The following is a 23,440-nucleotide window of genomic DNA, read 5'->3' on the forward strand; positions in this document are numbered from 1 at the left end:
AACAAAAAGCGAATCATGGGAAACCAGATGGCTTAGAGGATAAGTAATGGAATATGGTACTGGAACTTTCACCTGAAGTACAGCAGTTTAACCGCTAATTAAGGTAAGAATAGCAACGATGACCTCTTACCGTAGGCACTGGCCTATACAAAAGGAGTGGGCAGTCTCAGTCCAATAGTAGGCTGTTGTCCACATCTCAAAAACCTACCACCACAGATGGCACGGCACCCTTTGTTGGAGGCTTAAACAGGGAGTCCAGACAGAAAGACAGAGTGATGCTTGGCAATTCTGGATTTAAATGTGCATTCACTTTTTTTTTTTTTTTTTTTTTTTTTAGGGGGGATGAGGGGGTGCAGGCACGAAGGCGAAATGTCACTCTTAGAGCATCACAACTATTACTGTGTCCAAAAGATACATGCAGTCTGGATATATGTGGAATTCAAGGTAAGAGAGAGAGGTGAAATTAAACATTTTAAGATTTCAAAATGTTATCCAAAATGATATTCTGCCTCCTTGCCACCCGTCCAGAGCAGTGATAAATGAATTACCGGATCACATATAGAAACCGGTGCCTGGGAGAGAACACCATAGCAACGTTTTACCATTACCACCTCTGTTTGGATCCAAGGAAGGCTGTTCTCATTGCTGTCTTTTGCTTCTTTCATGAAGACTAGATTCTCACAATACCACCTACCTAAATGGATTTTATTCTAGCCAACTTACTTGTGCAAAGAGGACTACAAGGGCAGCGTTGTCAGGGTACGCTATGTGCTTTGAATAAAAGTGATGAAGCGCAGCAATGTCATTCTGAATCAGTTCTCTCTTTTCATTGTCTAGTTTATCAAGGTCTGTGGATAAAGAAGACATCCTGTTTCAATACAAAGAACTCTCTCCTGGTTAACTGCAGCCATATCTAAGTCAGAACAGGTCATAACTTGGATGGGAGACCCCCAAGGAACAGCTGTATGGAGGTACTGCAAGAAGTGGTTGTGATTGCTTCTCCTTCCAAGGCCACGTGTATACACTGGGAAAATGCATGAGATTAGAAAATGTTGGATGATGCTTTTTTATTAACAAGAGATTAAACACAATACCCCTTACTGAGAACAAGAACAGTAGTGTTTAAAACATGTTAGCTGATGGTTAACTTAGCCCTAGGGTTAACCATGGCTGTGAATATGTTCTTATACACTACTTGGCCCCGTCTACAAAAGGTGCTAAGCCACATTTAATATCTTGCTAGTGAAACATTTCCCAACATGATAGACCTTCCCCATGTAGACGTGTCCTAGTCAGTACTGAAAGTGTCCCAGTATAACACTGGAAGAGACTGTTCTGCCCCTCATCCAAAAGGATCTCTAATAGCAGAGGTCCTAACCACTTGCAATCAGTGAAGGTCTCTACCATTTGCAAGGCCTGAGGCATCAGCAGTGGTGTCCTGGCATACTTGTCTGGTCCTGTCTTGGTATTTTATACCCAGTCCCACTCTTGGTTCCAACCAAAACCCTGGGCAGCTAAGCCATCTGACATTTCGAGGTGGCTGTGGACTGAGCATTTTCCCAGTCCCTTCTCTGCCTGAGACACTCTTTGCTCTCACTCCAACAGAAGCAGAATGGAGTGCCTAGTTATTACCACTGTCCTCCTCCCTACTCTATACAGCAGCAGGAGTACCAAGCCACACCTGCAAAGCCAAGTAATGCTGCAATTCCCCTTTACGTTCCCAAAAATATGACAGCAGTGAAGAGAGAGACTACAGGAAAAAGAGCTGAAAATGAGGGGCACAAATGAGAGACACACGTAAGAGTGGGGACAAATGAGGGGAGACACAGAATAGTGGAGACACTGAAATGGGACAATTTCGGGATGAGAACTAGGGGGAGCTCAGGTGCAAGAAAGAAAGATGAAGCCTTCCCAATGGGAATCCTATGCCATTTCTTCACTCACCCATCCCTGGGAAGAGAGTGAGGGCAGGGGGCAACTGCTGAAGATGCCAAAGGCGGGTGGGTAACGGGCAGCAAAGGGGCTTCTCACCAAGACAGCCAGAAATAGAAAGGAAGCCTGCTCGGGGAGAAGGGCAGAATTGTGGTGGCAGAGCATTTCAGTGCTTTAGGAGGGCCCTGCCACAGTTTGGATAAGCATCCACTGATCCAAACCCCAACCCTTTTGAGCTTCCAAATGAGTAAGATATTTATATTAACGCAGGCTAAAATTCAGCAGAATACACAGAAAACCCTCCATGAACACCCACCCCCCCCAGTTCCCACCACTAGCTTGTTTGACAACTTGTCCTCTAAATTCCTCTCAGATGTAGGCTGCTCTAGCTTGGACAAATGCCAACACTTTACCATTCCATTCCTCCAAGCAGTTCCAGTTGAGGCAGTAATCTCATTCACCTCCTGTACTAAAGCTGTTCGGCAGTCTTGCTGGGCTTGGTTAAATAACCGCCACTTCTCACTCCATCAATGACAGCATTTGTCTAGCATTTTGTCAAGGGGTTGGGAATCCTTCAGGATGAAAGGCATGTAAGCCTACAGTACTATCGCCCCATCATCTCAGACATGTGCACATCAGCTTCTTCTTATTACTATCAATACCAAGAAAGGGAGCAACACTGCAGCACCATGCAGACTATTCCAGGCTGGTTAGTTTTAACAGTTGCTCAATTTCTAACTGCCTCCAGGGCGTGGGGGTGGAAACGGTAACCTTCCAGATAAAAGCAAGCCACTGCCTTCTCTCCTTCCTCAGATCACTTTGGAGCATTCAGGACATGGAATTTCAACACAATCACAGAGAACATGTCAAATTTGATTGGCAGTGACAGACACGGAAGTGCAGTCCAGAGGATTCTGCAATTAGCCCCATAGTCATTGTCACCATCAAACAACTGTGTTGTCTCTGATTTTATGCCTCCTGGTAACAACACCAGCTATTTTAATTTTGCAACATTACAATTCAGAAATGTCACCAGAGTGCCAGGAAAGCCATCTGATGAACACTACATAATTAATCTGTCTAAATTTTCACCCTCACTTCCCCAATCTACCAACAGAAAAAGAAATTAAAGCATTACAAAAATGTTTGGAAATGCGGTTCTTTTTTTCACTCCCTCTTCCTATAACAGAGATGCTTGGAGAAGATTTTCATGAAGGGTAATGAAGCAATTCCTAAATGCACTATGGAAAAGAGCTCCTGTTACCTGCAAGTCTTCTCTACTTACGTGATTCAAACTCTCTTACTGCAAGCAATTTTTCTGACTGTGTTCTTTCAGGGTGGGTTTTCTAGGAACAGAAAAAGATTGCAATGACAAGAAAAAAAATGTAGAACGATCACATATTTTGTCTATCAATGCTTACATTGAATGTTTTTACCCACAAAACAAAAACATAAAACCCTCACTGTATTCAGGCTTTATAAAGGCCAATGAACAGTGATCTGGTCAAACTGACTAAACTTACAAGGCAGAAAAAAAAAGTATTGCTGTGCCAAACAAAGCAGGCGTAAACTAACTCCAATCAAATGCACATACAGAACCAGTGGAGTATTTTAAAATATGTAATTTGCTTTGTTCTAGATACCCAGAAAGCGACTAACAGCAGCAAAGCAGGCAAGAAACAGGCTTCGCTTTGAGGAAAGTGAATAAAGTCACTGTTGACAGAGTTCAAAAGCACTGCTCTATTGTTGGCCTAAGGCCACTTCTTTGTAATCTTGGCCATTATATATGGCTTTGCAGGTGGCCCAGCAGCTGAGATTCAGGGACTACGGTTTGCATATTTAGCTTTTATATGGCATGTAGGTTCCCCCCTCCCTCAAGCACAAATTTATTCCAATGACTTTTAATCATTAAACATCTAATTTTGTTTGTGGACCACCACTAGACTGTGCTTTAATTAAAAAAACCAAACCCCCACACACAGGCACAGAGGGAGTATGCAGGCCACCTTCCCAGCAGGCCATCAAAATCCTCTCTATATACAGTATCCGGGTTGCCCTTGTCATATATGCAGACCTCGATCGTACAAATGTGCTTCAGAGAGGATTTGTTTTTGCAGACAGAATTTAGAGCTTTGCAAAAATACACAGTGTAATAACCTTGAAACTTACATGCCCCATCTCTTCCCTGCAAACACTTCTGCTATGCCCTTCCCATCACCACAAATTCTGCATTCCAAGGAATATTGCAGGTGGAGTTAATACTACAATGTCAGAGCAAGCACACTAGCATAGTATCCTCCTATAAATAAACCTCTTTCCAAAGACCAAGGGACTGATTTTCCTTCCTCGAACACTGGTTTTACATCAGGATCACTCCATTCATTCTAACTGGATCACTCAATTACCTGTTCTGTTCATTCCCTCTGAAGCAGCTGGCATTGGCCACTGTCAGAGACAGGAGACTGGGCTAGATGGACCATTGGTCTGACCCAGTGTGGCCGTTCTTATGTAACTATTTGCATCTGTCTGAATGAGAAGAGAATCAGGACTTATGGGGTGCTTACAGAGTGAACAGTGCTATAACTATACAATGCTATACAGTAAAATCTGAAGGAAGTTCTGTTTCACACAAGTCTAACAAATGTGGCTGCCATTAAAAAGCCAGTGTTTGCCAACAGATACCACATGTGGTATCCATCAATTTCACCACAAACACTGAGTCTGATCCCCCTTTCACTTATGCTACTTTTGCCTTGATGCTGTGCCACTGACTTCAGTGCTCAGAGTCACATTGGTATACATGAGCAAAGAATCAGGCCCATTGTATTTAGTGAACCTATTAGTAAAATTCTCCAATTTTTGGTCTTTAGCCCACACTGCACTGGTTCTACTAAGACATCAGCTTAACACCTCTCAAAGCCTCCAACTGGACGTTATGCTGCTGTAGCCATTTCAGACGTCAGTTTTTTCAGCTGCTCACACTCAGCACTCCAGCCAATCTGTACACAGGAAACTAACATGAAGCATGCTTTGCTGGGACAGTTACTGTCGGTCAAATTTTCATTTTTTCCGGCTCTTCCGGCTCCTCGCCTCCACCCCCCTTTGAAAACACATACGTACCTCTCAAAGTCTTGCGTTCTGCTCACCTGTTTGGCAAGAATCCTCGCGGTCAGTCTCACGGTCTCTGAGGGATTCCAGTTCTGCCCAAAAACACACATGGCAGAACATTCCAGCTTGTGCATAGGCCAATCTGCTTTCTGGAAGGTTAAAAAAAAAAAAAAAAAAAAGAACTGCAGTAGATAAAGAGATGAGAAAAGAGGATGCAGCGAGTCCCACGACAACCTGGAGGTCAAGTGACATGTGTTTCCTTTAGAAAAATAAAATGACACTTGCTAAATCAGAACAAAAGCTTGAGTAATTTTTAAGGGACAGTTTTCTATTTAAACATGCTCGCCAAGGATGAGTCAAGGTCATACTATCTTCATTTACTTGGTAGAAATAAAATATAAACTCAAAAGAAACAAATATGAAACACTGTTTCTAAATCGTCAATCCTTATTGTTCAGAACAAGTGTGGGAGGGGAGACTAGGTTCTCTCTTAATGGTTAGACTGGGTTCAATTTCCATTTAATAAATACATTGGCCCCGATTTGGACATGACCCTGGTGTAAATCAGGAGTAAGTCCTCTGAAATCTATGAGTTTGCATCAATAAAAAGACAGTGTATGTAAGATCAGAATCAGACCTATTGAATAGATTCTTCAGATTTATTTTGTTAGTTAGCAAAGTGTAATAGAATAAGCCTGGTGCTCTCCAATGCAGTAGTAGCAAGAGTAGTGGCTGAAAGAGGACAGACACCCTTTAGTTAAAATTTAATGTTACATATTTCCCTTAAATGTAATATACAGTAAAACATTTCATGCAACCATGTAATTAATCTTTTGCCATCAAGCAAAGTTATGAACAGCTCTTCTCAGGTGTCAGACTTTCCTGAACACTCTTTGGATGAAATGGATGCAGGCCATTAAAGCCTGCACAAAGAGATCCACATTAACAGATTTAAGTGATACACAGGGTGTGGTTCAGGCCTCTCCTGGACTGCAGTGTATTTCACCTTATTTATATATTTAGAACGTAAATCAATGTTCAATTTTATAATCACACATTTCTAACATTCACGCCACAGGACATATAAAGTGGTAAAACACACACAATGGGTTACATTTATACATTTGTCCCTTAATACTTAAGAGGCAATCAATCCCTATCCTCAATTAAAACACCTGAGCCAGGGGAAGGTGTGGGGTGGAGAGGAGAGAAGAGGAGAAGACAGGGGAGTATACCATAACAAGCCCCACAAATTTATGACTGAACTCAAGTCAGAACATGAAAGTCTTTCGCTGCTCCTAGAGGGATACTAATGTTGCACTCTGACACATACTCCAAAGTCACAGGACTTCAGAGAATCAGCCCTGCACTTCACTCTTGCAAAATTCCAGCATGGAGCCCATCATCACCACCTGAAGTGCCATGATAGGATTTGGAGCAACTCAATGTCCCTCAGGTAGATTGATCCATGGTTATTTAAGGCTTTATATACCAAAATAAAAGTCAGACCCACTGCCCATTGCCCTTAGTGTCTTTTTTTTCAAATCCAAAATTGAGATTTTATGTAAAGCCTATGTGAAGCAACCCCAAGGTCTGACAGTTCTAAAAGGCGACAACAATGTAAAATTTTAAAGTATTTTACATTTTAGTTGTATCATTTTAAAAAAAAAAAAAATCTTGGATGCTCCCATTAATGCAGCAGTCACATTTTTCAAAATTTGTCCTTGGAAATACCAAATTCCTATGCACTGTGAGAGCTGGTTGGAAAATTTCTATGGGCCCTTAGTCCTTAGCCTGTGTGCAAAAATTACACAATGAGGACCCAATCCTTTATTCTTTGCACATCCAAAACTCCCACAACTTGAGGAGTTTGGGGTGTGCAAGAAGTGTAAGATCAGAGCCTAAATTTTTTTTATACAGACTTACGTTCACATACACTGTTTAATTAATAAGAATACTTGCAAAACAAAGCCAAGATACAAAATTATATGCCTGTCTCAAAATAATGTTTTCAAAATGCATTTGTTTCCTTTATTCTCTAAGCATTGTTAATTAAAATCTTTCCTCAGGCAGAATCATACTGAGCTATGTGAGGTAGTAGGGAGGTTAAAGGGACAAGATATGGCTGAATTGTGCAAAGCAAGATAAAAGCCTGAAACATTGCAGGAATAGAGAATAGTGATGACTGAGTAATACCGGTTATGAAAACACTCAGAGAGTCCTTCTCTGCAATCACAGCAGGATTGCATTTAGCATTCTTTTCCACGTTGTCTCTGAGTGGTTTGCATTACAGCAGGTATCATTGTTCTAGCTGAATCCCCAGTGTTGTATTAATGATATTTTTTTCCTATTTTCATTACATCTACTGTATTTTTCCCCTCATTTAAGGCAGAGTGACAACACTTTTGGAAAGGAAGTTTGCTAAGCCTTGTGTTTTCCACATCAAAGAGTGGAAAAGTAACCTCCTCCACCAAGTTCTTCAAAACGATTGCATCAGCTAGGACTACTGGATTATTGGCCTGAAGACTAGACTAGTGCAGCATACTACAAAACCAACAACCAGTACTCAATGCAAGCCCAAAGGGAGACATTTGGGGTGCCAAACATGATCTTAAATTTTCAGTCCCATATAAAATTACTATCATTTGTTAAATGGCAGTGATGTGCTTTGTTGGTACAGCAGAAGACAAATAAAAACAGTCTCTGTCCAGTGGAGCTTAGAGAGTCTAGAAGACAGATACACAGATAAGACAAAAAGGGTCCTGGGAAAGCCATTGGAAGGGTTAACAGAGCCCAGTCATGCAAACACTTAGAGCCTGATTCTACCACTGATACTTGTGTTGGGCAGTGCTCCTGCCCCCACAAAGAATACCATTACTTGTGGTGTATGGTATTGTTGAGCGTGAGTAAAGGTATTGCAATATGGCCCTGAAGTGCTACATCCAGTGACAAGTGATTGAGGTTCAAGCCCTTGTGTCTTCTTTCCCTCTCGTCCCCATTTACATAATGTTGGGCTGGAGAGGATACAAGATTGACATGGGTTAGCATTTGAAGGACTCCCAGAAGAAGCAAGTCTTTTTAGGCAGGATTTCAGTGAGGAAAGGGTGAGGGAGTGGCCCACTAGGAGCAAAGATCATTCCAGGCACAGGGAGCAACATGGAAGGTGACATGAGCATGAGAGTGGGACTGAGAAATGAAGGGGATAGTGAGGCTGGTAGGGAAAAGGGGACAATGGGGCAACATTAGCAGAAATAAGATAAGAGATAAAGGTGGAGCTAGTCACAACTTAAATTAAGAGAGTCCTGAGCTGACAGGGACAAGAGACTGAGAAGCAAACACTTCCATATACTAACACTTATAACAGTTTTACCAGTAAGGTAGCTTCTCTAGGCAAGGAATGAGATTTGATTACCATGAGCGCAGCCTTAGCTTGCCACACAAAATACTTTGACTTAATAACATGGATAAATATGGACCCAACGCTGGTTATTCACATGTGGGAGACAGGGAATCTCAAGAGTAGATACAGCTTGTTTGAGCATTCCATCAGAGTGGTGCTTAATCTAAAAACCTGCAGATCTCAGGAGACCTGTCCAGAGCCCCAGGATATCTACCTGGATGCCTCACGCCTCCATGACCACACAGATGCTACAGTGGAACCCCTTTCCCTACACCTCCCCCAATTCCACCCAATTCCAGTGCTTTTTTGCTACCCGCCCCTCTTGGAAGCGGAGCTGAACATTTGGTCTTTTATCAACAATGGGCCAAATCCTGCCGTTTTTACTCAGTCAAAACTCTCATTAAAACCAATGTGAACATTTCTCAAGTAAGGACTCCAGGAACTTCCCAACTAAATGTGCACAAATCACCTAATCCTTTTAAAAAGTATTTTCAAAATGATCTCCTGAGAGTGTGAAGACGACACATGGACTTTACAATGTATATAAATTACGGTAGCATTTCCCTTTATTTATTTTAGGCCTACTGCCCTTAAACTTCCATCAAGTGTCCCCTTGTACTCATATTAAACGGAAGGGTAAGATAAGAGCTCCTGATCAGCTCTCACTGTACCCTTAGTAATTTTGATAACATAAGGATTGTAAGTCTCCTCTCACTCTTCTTTCCCAGCCCAGAGGCATGTTCACTTAAATGAAATTTTAACATAACAGAAACATTCCAAGTTATATTTGACTTAAATCCACCTGTATGAAAATGTGCAGACTTTTTGCAAGACAAGATTCTTACTGAAACTAGCAAGCAGGGATTTAGTTGCATAAGAAACAAAGGCCCTGTCCTTTTCTGCACTCCAGTGGCATAAAGCAGTTGGTAAACTGGCTTAATCAACCTCCTCAGGATTCCCCTTACTAATGGGAATGTCCAGGTGGCACAAGGCGGGTGCAGTGGGCCCTTGCCACTTGGCCCCTGGAGTGGAGGCATGGACAGAAAACAGGGAATAGACAGGTCACTGTGCTCTGGTGATACCTGGCTGTCAAAATAGCCCCTTGGAGCTCTGGGCAGCTGGGTATTGTTTAGAGGAGCCATGAGGTTACCCTAAATTGCAGTAGAGGGACCTAGATGGGCTGGGATCAGGAAAGGGAAAAGATAAAGACCGGTTAAAATCATCTTTGGTCCCCACTTTCTGAGGCTGTGCGGCTGTGTTGTCCAAAATTGTACCTCAAGGGTTAAAGCTTTTCCCTACTGAAGTCAACTGGAGTTTTGCCACTGACTTGAGTGAGAAATGAGCAGGCTCCAAATACATGGTTTCCTTTGCTGCAGAAATACAGATTCCATACAGTGCAATACAACAAATAAAATCTTCAAGCCTTCCGTCTGCAGAGCACATTTCAAATGCTGAAGGAAGAGACAAGTACAGAACAAGCTGCAGGATGATTAGCTGACCTCAGCTCTCTGTAAGGGATAAACAATAGGTGTATTTAAATAGTTGAAAGAGGAAGCACTTGTAACTGGTTTATAGTTCACCAGTTCTGCATTTGTAATGATGTAACCCTCCTAAAACATTTCTCTTCAGAGCTGTTGAACAGTTAATTTCGGGGGAGGGGATGACAAAAACGAACACAGGTCTGATGCTGTTCGACTAAAACCATACTTTAAAAGTCAAGACCTGAACAACTGCATGTGGAACTTGAATTCCATTAGTGTAATTGCAGGTCGATACCGTGCGATGCTGGTAGCGAAAAGCAGAGCGATATGAATCAACTGTCACTCACAAACCTTAGCAGAAAAAAAGTCAGATAGCAGGCAGCAGAAGAAAGGGGGACCCAGGGCTGAATCCTGAGCTACAGCCAAGGAGCACGCAGTCCACCTCAAAAGGGCCTGGGGTTGCAAAGATGGTATATAAAGCTCATCTCTGTGATACCTTTGTCCTAGGCTGGCTTTGTGATTATGTAATGGCTCAGTTCAAGAGGAGCAACCTGAAGGCTATTCTAAGTTATTCTGGCTGCCAACAGGCCAAAACAGTAACTGGAGATCAGCAAACATTAAGTTAGCCCCAGCCACATCCCCCATGCCAGTCCCAGAATGTGAGCGTGAGGGAGCTGCTATGCCAACTCTATGCCACTGGTGGATTCCCCCCAGCCCCACCCAATGGGCTAATCCTCCTTCCGCTACTTGTGCCAGCTTTAAAGCTGCCTCATGTGGTCAGTGACGTGCAAAGGGATCTTCACGCTGCAACACAGTATTTGCGTCCCTGGGTCAAAGACTTGTGGCCAGGAGACAGGAGCTGGGCTCATTTTTCCAGATCTGCCACTTTTTTCCAGACCTACCTCAAGCTTCTGGAGTGACCTTGGGCAAGTCTATACATCTCTTTATGCCGCCATGGCCACCATTTGCAAAAAAAGATAAAATATCCTCCTGAAAAGGCATGTTGTGAGGCTTAATTCACTAAAGTGTGTAAAGCCCTTTAAGACCCTCCAGTAGGAGATGCTACATAACTGCACACAGCGGACAACCCTTGGAACTTACACGGGCTGCAAAGTTGTATCTGAGCACAGAATATAGCCCATTAAACACAAAGTGTTAATTACAAAACAATTTCTACAGCTACTCAATCCATAATTCTGAAAAACTTATCCAAAACCTTTTGTTTGCTATTTTAAACTTATTTTTAAAAAAGTTATACTTGGAAGAATTACTTTCAAATCAGTTGAAATATTGCAATGGCACTATATGTGGGGAGGGGGGGACATAGGCTCTATGGTACAATTCGATTCATTTAATATTTTTACTATATTTGAGTTTATCTAGATAGAAATTCCATGCTTGAATAATAAGAGTATAGTAGTAGGAATATACTACCGATGACCTGACCTGGTGATGGGGATTGTGAAATGCTCAGAGAGATTATAGAAGCTACAAAAACAGAAAACCCAGTAACAATGGGGGATTTCAACTATCCCCATATTGCCTGGGTACATGTCACCTCAGGATGGGATGCAGAGATAAAGTTTAATGACTGCTTTTTGGAGAAGCTAGTCCTGGAACCCACAGGGGAAGAGGCAGTTCTTGATTTAGTCCTAAATGGCATATAGGATCCAGTCTAAGAGGTGAATATAGCTGATCCTCCCAGTAACAGCGACCATAATGTAATTAAATTTAAGAGTCTTGTAGGGGAGGGGGGAAAATACAGTACCACAAAAGCCCACCACAGTAGCATTTAATTTCAAAAAGGGGTACTTCACAAAAATGAGTACGCTAATTAAACAGAAATTACAAGGAACAGTCACAAGAATGAAACACCTGCAAGCTGCCTGGAAACTTTTTAAAAATACCATAATAGAGGCTCAAATTAAATATACACCTCAAATTAAAAAAAAAAACAAAAAAACACAACACAAAAAACACCAGTACAAGGACCAAAAAATTGCCACCATGGCGAAACAGAGTAAAAGAAGCAATTAGAGGGGAAAAAGCATCCTTTAAAAACTGGAAGTCAAATCCTACTGAGGAAAATAGAAAAGAGCATAAGCTCTGGCAAGTCAAGGTAAAAAGTACAAGTAAGCAGGCCAAAAAAGAATTTGAAGAACTACCATCCAATGATACAAAAACTTTAAGTACATCAAATCAGGAAGCCTTCCAAACAATCAGTGGGGCCACAGGACAACAGAGGTGCTAAAAGAGCACTCAAGGAAGACACGACCATTTCTGAGAAGTTACAAAAAGAAAAGGAGTACTTGTAGCACCTTAGAGACTAACCAATTTATTTGAGCATAAGCTTTCATAGGCTACAGCCCACTTCACCAGATGCATTCCAATGAAGTGAGCTGTAGCTCACCAAAGCTTATGCTCAAATAAATTGGTTAGTCTCCAAGGTGCCACAAGTACTCCTTTTCTTTTTGCGAATACAGACTAACACGGCTGCTACTCTGAAACCTGAGAAGTTACATGAATTCTTTGCATTGGTTTTCACTGCAGAGGATGTGAGGGAGATTCCCACACCTGAGACATTCTTTTTAGGTGACAAATCTGAGGAACTGTTCCAGATTGAGGTGTCAGTAGAGGAGGTTTTGGAATGAACTGATAAACTAACCAATAAACTAAGCAGTAATAAGATACCAGGACCACATGGTAATTACCCAAGAGTTCTGAAGGAACTCAAATATGAAATTGCAGAACTACTCTATAACCTATGTATGTAACCTATCACTTAAATTAGCTATTCTCCAATCATAGATAAAGAGCATAATGTGACACCAATTTTTTAAAAAGGCTTCAGAGGCAATCCTGGCAATTACAGGCTGATAAGCCTAACTTCAATACCAGGCAAATTGAGTGAAATTATAGTAAAGAACAGAATTATCAGACACACAGATGAACACAATTCGTTGGGGAAGAGTTAACTCTGTTTTGCAAGGGGAAATCATGCCTCACCAATCGACTAGAATTCTTTGAGGGGGGTCAACAAGGATGTGGACAAGGGTGATCCAGTGAATACAGTTAGGGCCCTTCATTTTGTTTTTTATTTTGTTTAATTTTTCCCAGGAATTTATCAGTGTTTATTACTACACCAACAAAAACAAGTGAAAAATCAGCGCAAAAAATTAATTTTTCAGGGTAAATATCAGGGTTTATTTTGGTGGATCGAAGGACAGGGGGAAAAGTATTCAGTAGATTAATGCTTTGATGAAGGGAATTCAATGTGGTTTGCTAAAGAACTAAAATGGAACTCAAAACACAATGTCACCTCTGAGTTTAAGAAAACAATATCTCTAATATCCAAATAAAACTTTTCATTTGAATAAACAGTTTACTCTTCTAGACTTATAACTAATACCCTATAAATATTTACGCCACACCATTTGCAGCGCATACAGTCAACTTCATCCTTTTCTCCTATTTTTTTTTAAACTTTCAAATACTTCCTTATTTTGATACAGATTTTAATTTTCTTCCCATCTTAGTGTGTCAAAACTTTAAACTTATCTGCTAATGGCTTGAAATGTGTACGTGGTGGGCGTGAGATTCATCAGTACATTCAGATGCGCACGCACTTATAGAGTTTGCATGCATGCCTGTTTATTGTGTATATCTTCTAGACTAATACATAGCCTTACTTCAACAGGCAGCTTTGCATATACATACAGACTAATGTATTATCGTAATTCCTACATCTCATGCAATGTATTGTATTTTCCTAATAAAACAAGTTATTTTTTATATATTTAAATGATACAAAAAAAGTAGGGCAAAAATCGGGGGGGAAAATAATATTTTTTGTAAAACCCAGGATTTTTTCGGTAAAAATTGGTTTAAACTGAAAATGAAGGGGCTTAGATATAGTGTATGTGGACTTTCAGAAAGCCAATGAGAAGTCCCTCACCAAAGGCTCTTAAGGAAATTACTTAGCCATGGGATAAGGGGGAAGGTCCTCTCATGAATCAGTAACTGGTTAAAAGACAGGAAACAAAGGGTAGGAATAAATGGTCCATTTTCAGAATAGAGAGATGTAAATAAGCAAGGTCTCCTAAGGAGCTGTACTGTGACCAATGCTGTTCACCCTATTAATAAATGATGTGGAAAAAGGAGTAAACAGTGAGGTGGCAAAGTTTGCAGACTATACAAAATTACTCAAGATAGTCAAGTGCAAAGCTGACTGCGAAGGATTACAAAGGGATCTCACAAAATTGGGTGACTGGGCAACAAAATGGCAGATGAAATTCAATGCACTAAGTGCAGTGTAATGCACACTGGAAAGCATAATCCCACCTCTACATACAAAATTAGCTGTTACCACTCAAGAAAGATCTTGGAGTCATTTCAGATAGTTTTCTGAAAACATCCGCTCAGTGTCCAACAGCAGTCAAAAAGTGAACAGAATGTTCGGAAACATTAGGAAAGGGATAGATAATAAGACAGTAAATACCAAAATGCCTTTATATAAATCCATGGTACACCCACACCTTGAATATTGCATGCCGTTCTGGTCATCCCATCTCAAAAAATGATATATTAGAACTGGAAAAAGTCCAGAGAAGGATAACAAAATGATTGGGGTTATGAACAATTTTCATAGGAGGAGAGATTAAAAAGACTGGGACTTTTTCCTCTTGGAAAAAGAGACGACTGGTATGGCGGGGAAGTATGGTAGAGGTTTATAAAATCATGAATGGTGTTGAGAAAAAGTGTTATTTACCCCTTCACATAACACAAGAAACAGGAGTCACCAATAAAATTCATAGGCAGCAGGTTTAAATCAAACATAAAGGAAGTACTTCTTCATACAACACACAGTCAACCTGGGGAACTTGTCACCAGGGGATGATGTTATGAGGGCCAAAAGTATAACTGCATTCAAAAAAGAACTAGAGAAATTCATGGAGGATAGGTCCATTAGCCAAGATGGTCAGGGATGCAACCCCACACTCTGGGTGTCTTTAGGCCTCTGATTGTCAGATGCTGGGACTGGACAACAGGGGATGGATCACTCCATAATTGCCCTGTTCTGTTCACTCCCTCAGAAACAGCTGGCATTGGCAACCATCAGAGGACGGGAACTAGGCTAGACAGACCATTGGTCTGACCCAGTATGGCTGTTCTTATGTTTTAAACTGTTCTAGAAAGGGGAGTGTGAACTGAAATGAAATTGATTTCATGTCCCGAACACTACACTGAATATGTGACAAACAGTTGTCAGACTGAGTGATATTCAGATTATTTTTATAGCATTGTATCTATACCAGGTTCTTGTTGGCAAGGGCAATTTTTAGCTGAATTGGGCAAATGAATGTGGATTCATAGAGTACTAAAAATATCAAATGAACAATCTATAAGAAAGCTCTTAAGTGCAGCTCCAGACTTTCATCAGTTTGGTATGAAGAAAACGAAAGCATGAAGTCCCACATCCATGGAAGCTGAAAGGGAAACATTTACTGTACATCCCACTGTTACAAGTTCAATATCAAGGCACAGATGTCCTACTCAACTTTGACAGAGAATTGTTGAATTGGTGAAAAGTGCCTTTAAACAAGACAAGGATGAAGATGTGATGTAGATTGTCTGTGCAGCATATACAGTCATTGGGGACCGGTTTCTAAAGAATGTTGCGCTCGAAGATAACATTGAAAGAATGTCAGAAGAATTGAATCCCAGCAACGTTCCTAAATTTCACCTGAATGATTCAGAAGGATCTACAACACTGAAGATAGATTTATGCTAACGAGAGAGCAAGAAGCCCTAAGCATTTCACGTAAAGTGATGAAGAAAGAGCCAAAGCTGGGGCACATCACACTACAGTCAAGACACCAAAACACTACTGAATGATTTTATATACAAAGCATTATGTATACATATTTAGGAAGGGTTTTAATTATCATTAACTTAGCACACAATCAGCTCTTCTGCTAAATGTTGTGTCCTGAAGCTTTCAGGATGTTCCGACTTCCTGAGTGGATGGCAAGAAGACTTTTCCTCTTGGAAGGACATTTCATCAAAATAAGAGGTGTTCTGGCCCTTGAAAAACTTTAGAGATAGCTAAATACAAATACTACCTCACTCTGTAAAAAATAATGAGTGATCTACAGTACCAGAATACCTGTTCTTGGGGGGTCAATGCATATGGGAAGAGAGGAACTAGCTCCTATTATATAAGCCTCCTCAAGTCTAGAGTGCAGATTTCAGAATACTGGGAGGCAGAGGATGGACTTGTGGCTAACACAAGTAACTCAACATCAGGAGATCCTACTACTGCCTCCAATGTGCACTTGCTATTTGAGCTGGACCAAGCTGTTTAACTTCTCTCTACCTTAATTAATCCATCTGTAAAATGGCAACACTAGCCATTATCTACTTCACAGGAGTACTGTGAAGCTTATTTCCTTGTTTGTGAAGAAACAAATTCTCAGATGGAAGATGTTATACAGCACAAAGCAATTTTATTGCAAATATTATTGGATTCTCTCACATGAATTGTACAGGTCTGGTATGAAACAATGTCACCCGGCATGCACTTTTTACATCTAAGTGCAAGTGCTTCTCATGATGAGATTATGAGTTGTCAGAGGATTTAGCTAGGCTTCCTGTGAAGCTTTTCCAGGACTTTTCCCTGGGTCCTTAAAGATGCTCACTTCATGAAGTTTTCACTTTCTGCTATATGCAACTACTGTCCTGACAACCTCTTATGTAAGCCAATATCAATATTCAAATTTTTAAGCTGCCTTTGCTTAAAGCTTTCCAAACCAACTTGTGACTCAAAAGTAGAAGGCCATTTGATGATTTTCAATCCCGCACACTAAAACATAGGGGGGAAGCCTGACCTGAAGAGGTATAGATTATGTACCTAAACTAAAAGGTTCTCTCTCCCCAGCTGTCGTCATGAACAAGTTTGGCCATCTTACCACCTCTCAGAGATCTTTCCATCACATATAAATAACGGAAATGAAGAAAGCAAAAGAGGAAAAAAAAAATATAAAGCTAATAGGCAAATATACCCTTGTCCCACTGTCCTTTGCAGATGAAAGAAAATTAAAGGAGGCCAGATCCTGCTGTTCATTACGCACATTGACTAGAACCTAATTCTGGACCAGATTCTGATCTCACATTGGGTAGCACCTTATTCCACAAACAGTCCTACTGACATGAGTAAGGTATCAGAAACTGGCCCTCGGGGGTGGGAGGACAATGACTACTAAGTGTGGTAGAATCTGGCCCTACGTTCTTAGTGTTTTTATAGGAATGTCAGAATTACAGACAAAATCAGCACAAAAGCTAGAAGTTTGGGGTGGGGGAATGCATAAAAGATACTACAGATATGCAACATCACTCAGAGGAACGAGATGGCTTGTTAAAATGAAAGCTCTTTCTGAAGCTGCAGCAGCAATCCCAAATATTGTGCTTAGGACCAGGACAGCACAATTACAATATTTCATCCCAACTAAGGGGAATGTAGAATATTCTGCATTTCATCCCAGCTAATGGGAATGTAGAATATTCTGCATACAAACAACAACAAGATGACAATCAGCACATTATCATCTAAGATAAGGCTTGTGATGGATGATTTACTAGCTGAAAATCTGCTTTCACACCAAAGACCTCAGCTCTTATCTAACCTCCCAATGAAGTGAATTTGGTCACCTTAGTCCTTCATGAACAACGTTCCATACCACAACCCTTGCCCTAGAGGATTCTATAAGTTAAGATGTGTCTCATTATTTAGCACTTAAGACGGCGTATATTTTTCTCACAGATAAGGAGCATGGTTACTTTAGGTCAAGCTGACAGCATGCAAAGGCAGCATACTGGAATTGGCTAGATTCAGTGAATTAGATAAGAACAAGCTCTCCCTCCAAAACAAAGAAAAAACAGAATTAGAATTGCACTGGGGTGTTTTTCAGTGAACCAGTCCTTCATTCTATTCTACTTTAAAGCATATTAAAAGCTCCATAACAGGAATATCAGAGAATGGCCACTCTGGTTATCTCTGCCCCGTAATAGAAGTCTGAGAACATAAGAACACAAGAGTGGTCGAACTGGGTCATACCAAAGGTCCATCTAGCCCAGTATCCTGTCTTCCACAGTGGCCAATGCCAGGTGCCCCAGAGGGAATGAACAGAACAGGTGATCATTAAGTGATCCATTCCCTGTCGCCCATTCTCAGCCTCTGGCAAATGGAGGCTAAGGACACCATCCCTGCCCATCCTGGCTAATAGCTATTGATGGCCCTATCCTCCATGAACCTATCTCATTCTTTTTTGAAGACTAAGAGAGGAAGCACAGTAGGTTTCTAAACTAATATGCACTATAATTATCAACAGCAGCAACACTTGCAATAGATTTTGAAAAAGTTAAATCAGAGATATTTATTTTTGATTTTTCAGCTGGACAAGGACTTCTTCACCAGCTTACGGGACTAACGTTAAATCTGAGTATATTTAAAATAAGCTGAAGTTACTGAAGTAATTAGTGGGCTGGTAGGCTGTACTAATCAAATGTCTCAGTAATACCATGTCCCAGCATAGCTGATCTTGAATGACTTAATATGAACATGTTTACATCCTGTAATTGTCCAAGGCACAACTCCACTCTCAGCACCTCTGGGATGCTGAAACTGACCAGCTTGCTATTCTTAACACTAGATGTGATTACAGCCTATCAGTGCTGTACTAAACTAATGATAAGTGCAGCTTACTGCTTTAGTGAACCCCTTTCCCTCCTCACAAGAAGTTGTAACACATACCTGACATTCCACATTGCAGTAAAATGCCTGTTTACATCTTCCACACTTGGACAATCCTTCTTTCCTTAAAAAAATAAAACAGAAGTTATATACATCTTCTAATAGTGAATTTAATAGAGAGGCTATACCCTATAGGTTTGACATACAACCACAGCTTAGTGAATGTGACAGGAATGCACTTTTTTAAAAAATAGTCTTGCACAATACACTGTATTTTCCTAATCAAATGACTTTCTGTCCAGAATATTCTGGTTACAGCTTGAACCTGGTCTATTTATTTTTGTTTGTTTTATTTATTAAGAGTTTCAAATGCAAGTGTTCCTAATAGCTGTTATTACGTAAAAGACTTTACTATCCTAATCAAGCCATGGTTTCAGAAACATGTTATTCTATGCTGCTAGATTTTACATTATCCTTTGAAATTACATTCCACACACTGATATATTGCTTTTCCTTCTTCTCTAAGTATTGGTTGCTTGGTTGATTTAATCACGGATATAAATCTTTTGCGTCCTAATTTTTTAGTTCTATTGCTTGTCTATCTAACAGTTTTTGTGTAGTTGAAAATGTTCTTAATCAACAAGCCCTCTGAAATCTAAACACACAACATTTTAAACACTTTCAAGTGATTTAATTAGGGGTACAGCATCTGCTCTGTGATTAATGTATTATAAAAGTTTCCCTCAACCCCCCACAGTCCCTTTTCACTTGTATAAAGCCATAACACAGCAAATACCATAGGGAATTTGCTGCAAGGTGCACTGTACTCCCTCCATGCCCCCCCCTTAAAAAGCTGTTGAGGTTTAAAGATCGCCACCCTGAGTAAAAAAATTTCCATCTGAAAACTGTATGCCTACTATTGAGTAACCCCTAAGAGTATTATATTTAAAAGTAATTAGAATTTCCTCTATATATTTCAGTTCATTACCTTTGTGTATCTGATAGCACTTTGCATATCAGTTTTACGGTTTCCCCCATGTTTAATCAGTTTCCGCCTCTTTGAGTGTTTGGCTTTTGGGTGGTGGGCCTTTCCCACAGCAACAGAGGAGAGAAACATTTAAAAATAAACAGGAACTCCTGCCTATATTTTAAAAAAATGTGCCAGGGGACTTAGGTCTAGGTCAAAAATTCATATTCACCAAAAATATTTTAGTTAATTTTGCTGAAATTGACAGTTTCAACTTAAGTGTCCTTTCAAATATGGTTCAGGAAGCATGGAGATTGAAAGGCATCGGCCAGAGAACAGAGAAGATCCATGAAAGGTACAAGTTTAACTACATCTTGCTGAACGGATGAAGTTTGGTGAACGTTTGTTTGAGCAACATTTGGCTGGATACATTCTATAGGCTCTGATCTGTAAACATTTAGGCATGCATGCATGTAACTTTAGTCACACTGAATGCAATAAGAAAAGGAGTACTTGTGGCTCTTTAGAGACCAAAAAATTCCACTGAATGCATCCGATGAAGCGAGCTGTAGCTCACAAAAGCTTATGCTCAAATAAATGTTAGTCTCTAAGGTGCCACAAGTACTCCTTTTCTTTTTGCGAATACAGACTAACATGGACGCTACTCTGAAAACTGAATGCAATGCAATTATTCACATGAATAAAGTTATTCCTCGGCCTAAGTTTTCAGAATCATGCCACAGAGTATGAGAAGATTCTCAAGAGGAAATGGAACACTTTTCTGGGACACTTGAAGGAACAAACCTGGAAGATGTTAGTCATTTAGTTAATGCACTTCTGGAAGGCGCTCAGATACTATGGGGATGAGAGCGATATAACAACCTGCACATAGGCACCGATTCTGTGGGTGCTCCGGGGCTGGAGCACCCCCAGGAAAAAACTGGTGGGTGCTCTGCACCCACCAGCAGCTCCCCGCCCCAGCTCACCTCCGCCTCCTCCCCTGAGCGTGCCGCATCCCTTCTTCTCCCCCTAGCTCCCAGCGCTTGCCGCCATGAAACAGCTGGGAGCTGGGGGGCAGAAGGGGGAACACAGAGTGCTTGGGGAAGAGGCGGGGCTGGGATTTGGGGAAGGAGTCCAATAGGGGCAGGGAGGGGGCAGAGTTGGGGAAGGGACTTTGGGGAAGCGGTTGGAATGGGGGAAGTGCAGGGGTGGAGTCGGGGCAGCAGGGTGTGTCGAGCATGCCGGGAAAAGTTGGTGCCTATGAACCTACACAGAACTGAATATAAAACCAAAAGAAAAACAGTTTTAAGAAAGACGTTTAGGATCAGTGCTGTACCCAAAGACCCATATAAAGTTTATACAAAGAAAGAAACAATTCTGTAAAAAGGAAAGTTTTTTCAAAGGAGGATCCTTGAGTCCACAGGAAGTTGTAACCCATATATGAGATTATTTTATGAATGTGCTTACATGCCTGTGGTGCTCACCTCCACTATTACTTAATAAAAAGGAGGGAGTAAAATCAGCACAGGAAGATCACGTTACAGCATAATAATGACAAACTTGGATGTCAGTGGATCTTCAGATGAGTAATAGACTTGAGGAAGAAAACATCCGAGAGAATTAAAGGATGGGGGAGGTGTCTCAGCAACGTAAAAGCCCTTGGCAGTGCCAAATCATGAATGCAGCAGTATTCACGCATGACCCCTGCTATCTATCTAAGATATATAGCCTCCCTTACCCTAACATATGAGTGCTTCAGCCTTTAACATATTTATAGGGTTGCCAACTTTGGTTGGATGAATTCCTGGAGGTTTCATCACATGACATTATCTTTAATTAAAGATTAATCTTTAATTCCCAGAGACTCCAGGACAATGCTGGAGGATTGGCAACCCGAATTCATCAGTGTGGAATAGGAAAATACTACTCCCATTTTACAGATGGGAAAAGGAAGCAGAGAGAGAGAGAATAAGTGAGTTGTTCATGGTAACACAGGAAGCTCATGGCAAAGCACAGGATTGAAACCAAGTCACCCCCAGAAGCCTAATCTAAGGCAGTGGTTGTCAATCTGTGGTCCACAGACCCCGGTGGGTTCGAAGTCTACCTCAAAGGAGTCTGTGAAAGATTGTCACTACCATTGAACAGTGATTTTCAACTTGGGGTCCACTGACCCCTGAGGGCCCCCAGGCCATGTCTAAGCTTTCCAAAGGAGTCAGCACCTCCATTTGAATTTTTTAGGGATCCACAAATGAAAAAAAAAAAAAGGTTGAAAACCGGTAGTGCAGGCCAACACCCCGACAGCTGGACTCCACCCAACATCTCCTACCACCAGGACCCCACGTGTCCAGGAGATCTCACCTCCCCTGCCCCGCCCAGGCTCAGTTTGTCCACTCCCCACTTCTAACCTCCCTCCCCAAGCCCAGCATACCCTGGCGACAGCCCCACTCCCCACCGACCCCTGTGGGCTGGGGACACCCCCCCCCCCCGGGCCCACGTGCGGACCCACGTGCGCCGGGCACGCCCGGGGCCCCGCAGGCGGCGGGCGGTGCTAGGACCCGCGGGCAGCCGCTGCCCGGCGCGGGAGCCGGGCCGGCAGGTACCTGGCGAAGCAGGACTCGCAGTGGTTGCCCCGCTCGCTGACGGTCAGCACGCAGGTGTAGGCCGGGCAGCTGAAGAGCAGCTCCCCCGGGGCGAAGCGCTGCCGGGCCCGCAGCCCCCGGCCCTTGCCCGGGCTGGTGAACCGCTCCTGCCCCTCCCCGCACGGAGCCCCCTCCGCCCGCATCCTTCCCAGCCAGGCGCGCGGCGCTCCCGCTCCCGCTCCCGCTCCGGCAGGGGGCTCCCCGCCAGGCCGCTACTAATGGAGCCGAGCCACCCGCGCGGCACCACGTACACCGGCAGCCGACTCCCCGCCAAACCGCCGCAGGAGCCCGCCGGGTCCTAGAGCCCGCCCGGCTCGGGAGCTCCACCGGGTGCCCCCCCCCAGCCCTGAAGGGCCCCCAGCCAAGAGCTGGCCAAGCCTGCCGGGCGTGACGGGGCGGCTGCTCCCCGCCGCCCCACCTCTGAGGCGGAAAAAAAGGGGCCGAGGGCAGCGCCAAAACCTGGGGCCTCCCTGGAGGGGACTTTTCTCTCTGATCCTCCCCTCTTCTAGTCAGCGCGGGCATCAGCACTGCGGTGACCAGGTAGCAAGGGGCGGGAAATCAGGACACTTTTTGTGGGGGGGGCTAAGGGTTGCCTGGATAAAACAAATCCCCTGGTATTGGGCGGTCTGGTCTCCGGAATCAGCGCTGCAAGTCTTCTCAACTTGCTGGCTCAGCCTTAAGAGCGGTGGAAATCCCTCGGGCTGGTCTGCACTCCAAAAATTATAGCAATAACTGTGTTGGCTGAGGGGGTGAATTTAACAAATATAATTATAACGCTTTGTGCAAAAGCCATCTAATTATACTGGTATAAAGGACAAGGTGCCTTATACCAGTGTAGCTTATTCTTCCTGAACCATAATAAGCTGTACATCCACAGGAGGCAGGTTTTGCTGCTTTAACTATTCCCGTCTAGATAAAGCAGCAAAACTAATAAACCCTTATGTCTCAACCGTAAACCTGATCTTGGGCGGGTATAATAGACAATGAATCTCAGAGGACCAGTATTGGCTCACGTCAACCTCAGGTTCTCTATCAAGAAGAGCAGCTGAGCATGTAAAGAAAGATGCAGAAGACCTGGTCGTGCTGAGGATTTTTGCTCTGTAGGTCACACACAGCCTCTGAATTTGTTGCTTGCCTTATAAACAGGGCTAGTGGGCAAGCTCA

The 23,440-nt window shown here is 42.3% G+C and overlaps 1 protein-coding gene across 1 annotated transcript in view; it reads right to left on the reverse strand.

Moving 5' to 3' along the window:
• The window catches only part of SMYD2 (SET and MYND domain containing 2), a 43,314-nt gene extending 20,774 nt beyond the window's left edge, over positions 1–22,540 (reverse strand). The window contains exons 1-5 of the mRNA XM_037895728.2: positions 22,238–22,540; positions 18,731–18,794; positions 5,079–5,189; positions 3,218–3,278; positions 724–848 (exon numbers count right to left, since the gene is read on the reverse strand). Coding sequence (XP_037751656.1) covers positions 724–848; positions 3,218–3,278; positions 5,079–5,189; positions 18,731–18,794; positions 22,238–22,419 — 543 coding nt within the window. The 5' untranslated portion in view covers positions 22,420–22,540. The remainder of the gene's footprint in view (positions 1–723; positions 849–3,217; positions 3,279–5,078; positions 5,190–18,730; positions 18,795–22,237) is intronic.
• Between the last annotated feature and the right edge of the window lie 900 nt (positions 22,541–23,440).

Source organism: Chelonia mydas, chromosome 3 (assembly GCF_015237465.2).
Source record: "Chelonia mydas isolate rCheMyd1 chromosome 3, rCheMyd1.pri.v2, whole genome shotgun sequence".
In the NCBI taxonomy this organism is placed as follows: Eukaryota; Metazoa; Chordata; order Testudines; family Cheloniidae; genus Chelonia; species Chelonia mydas.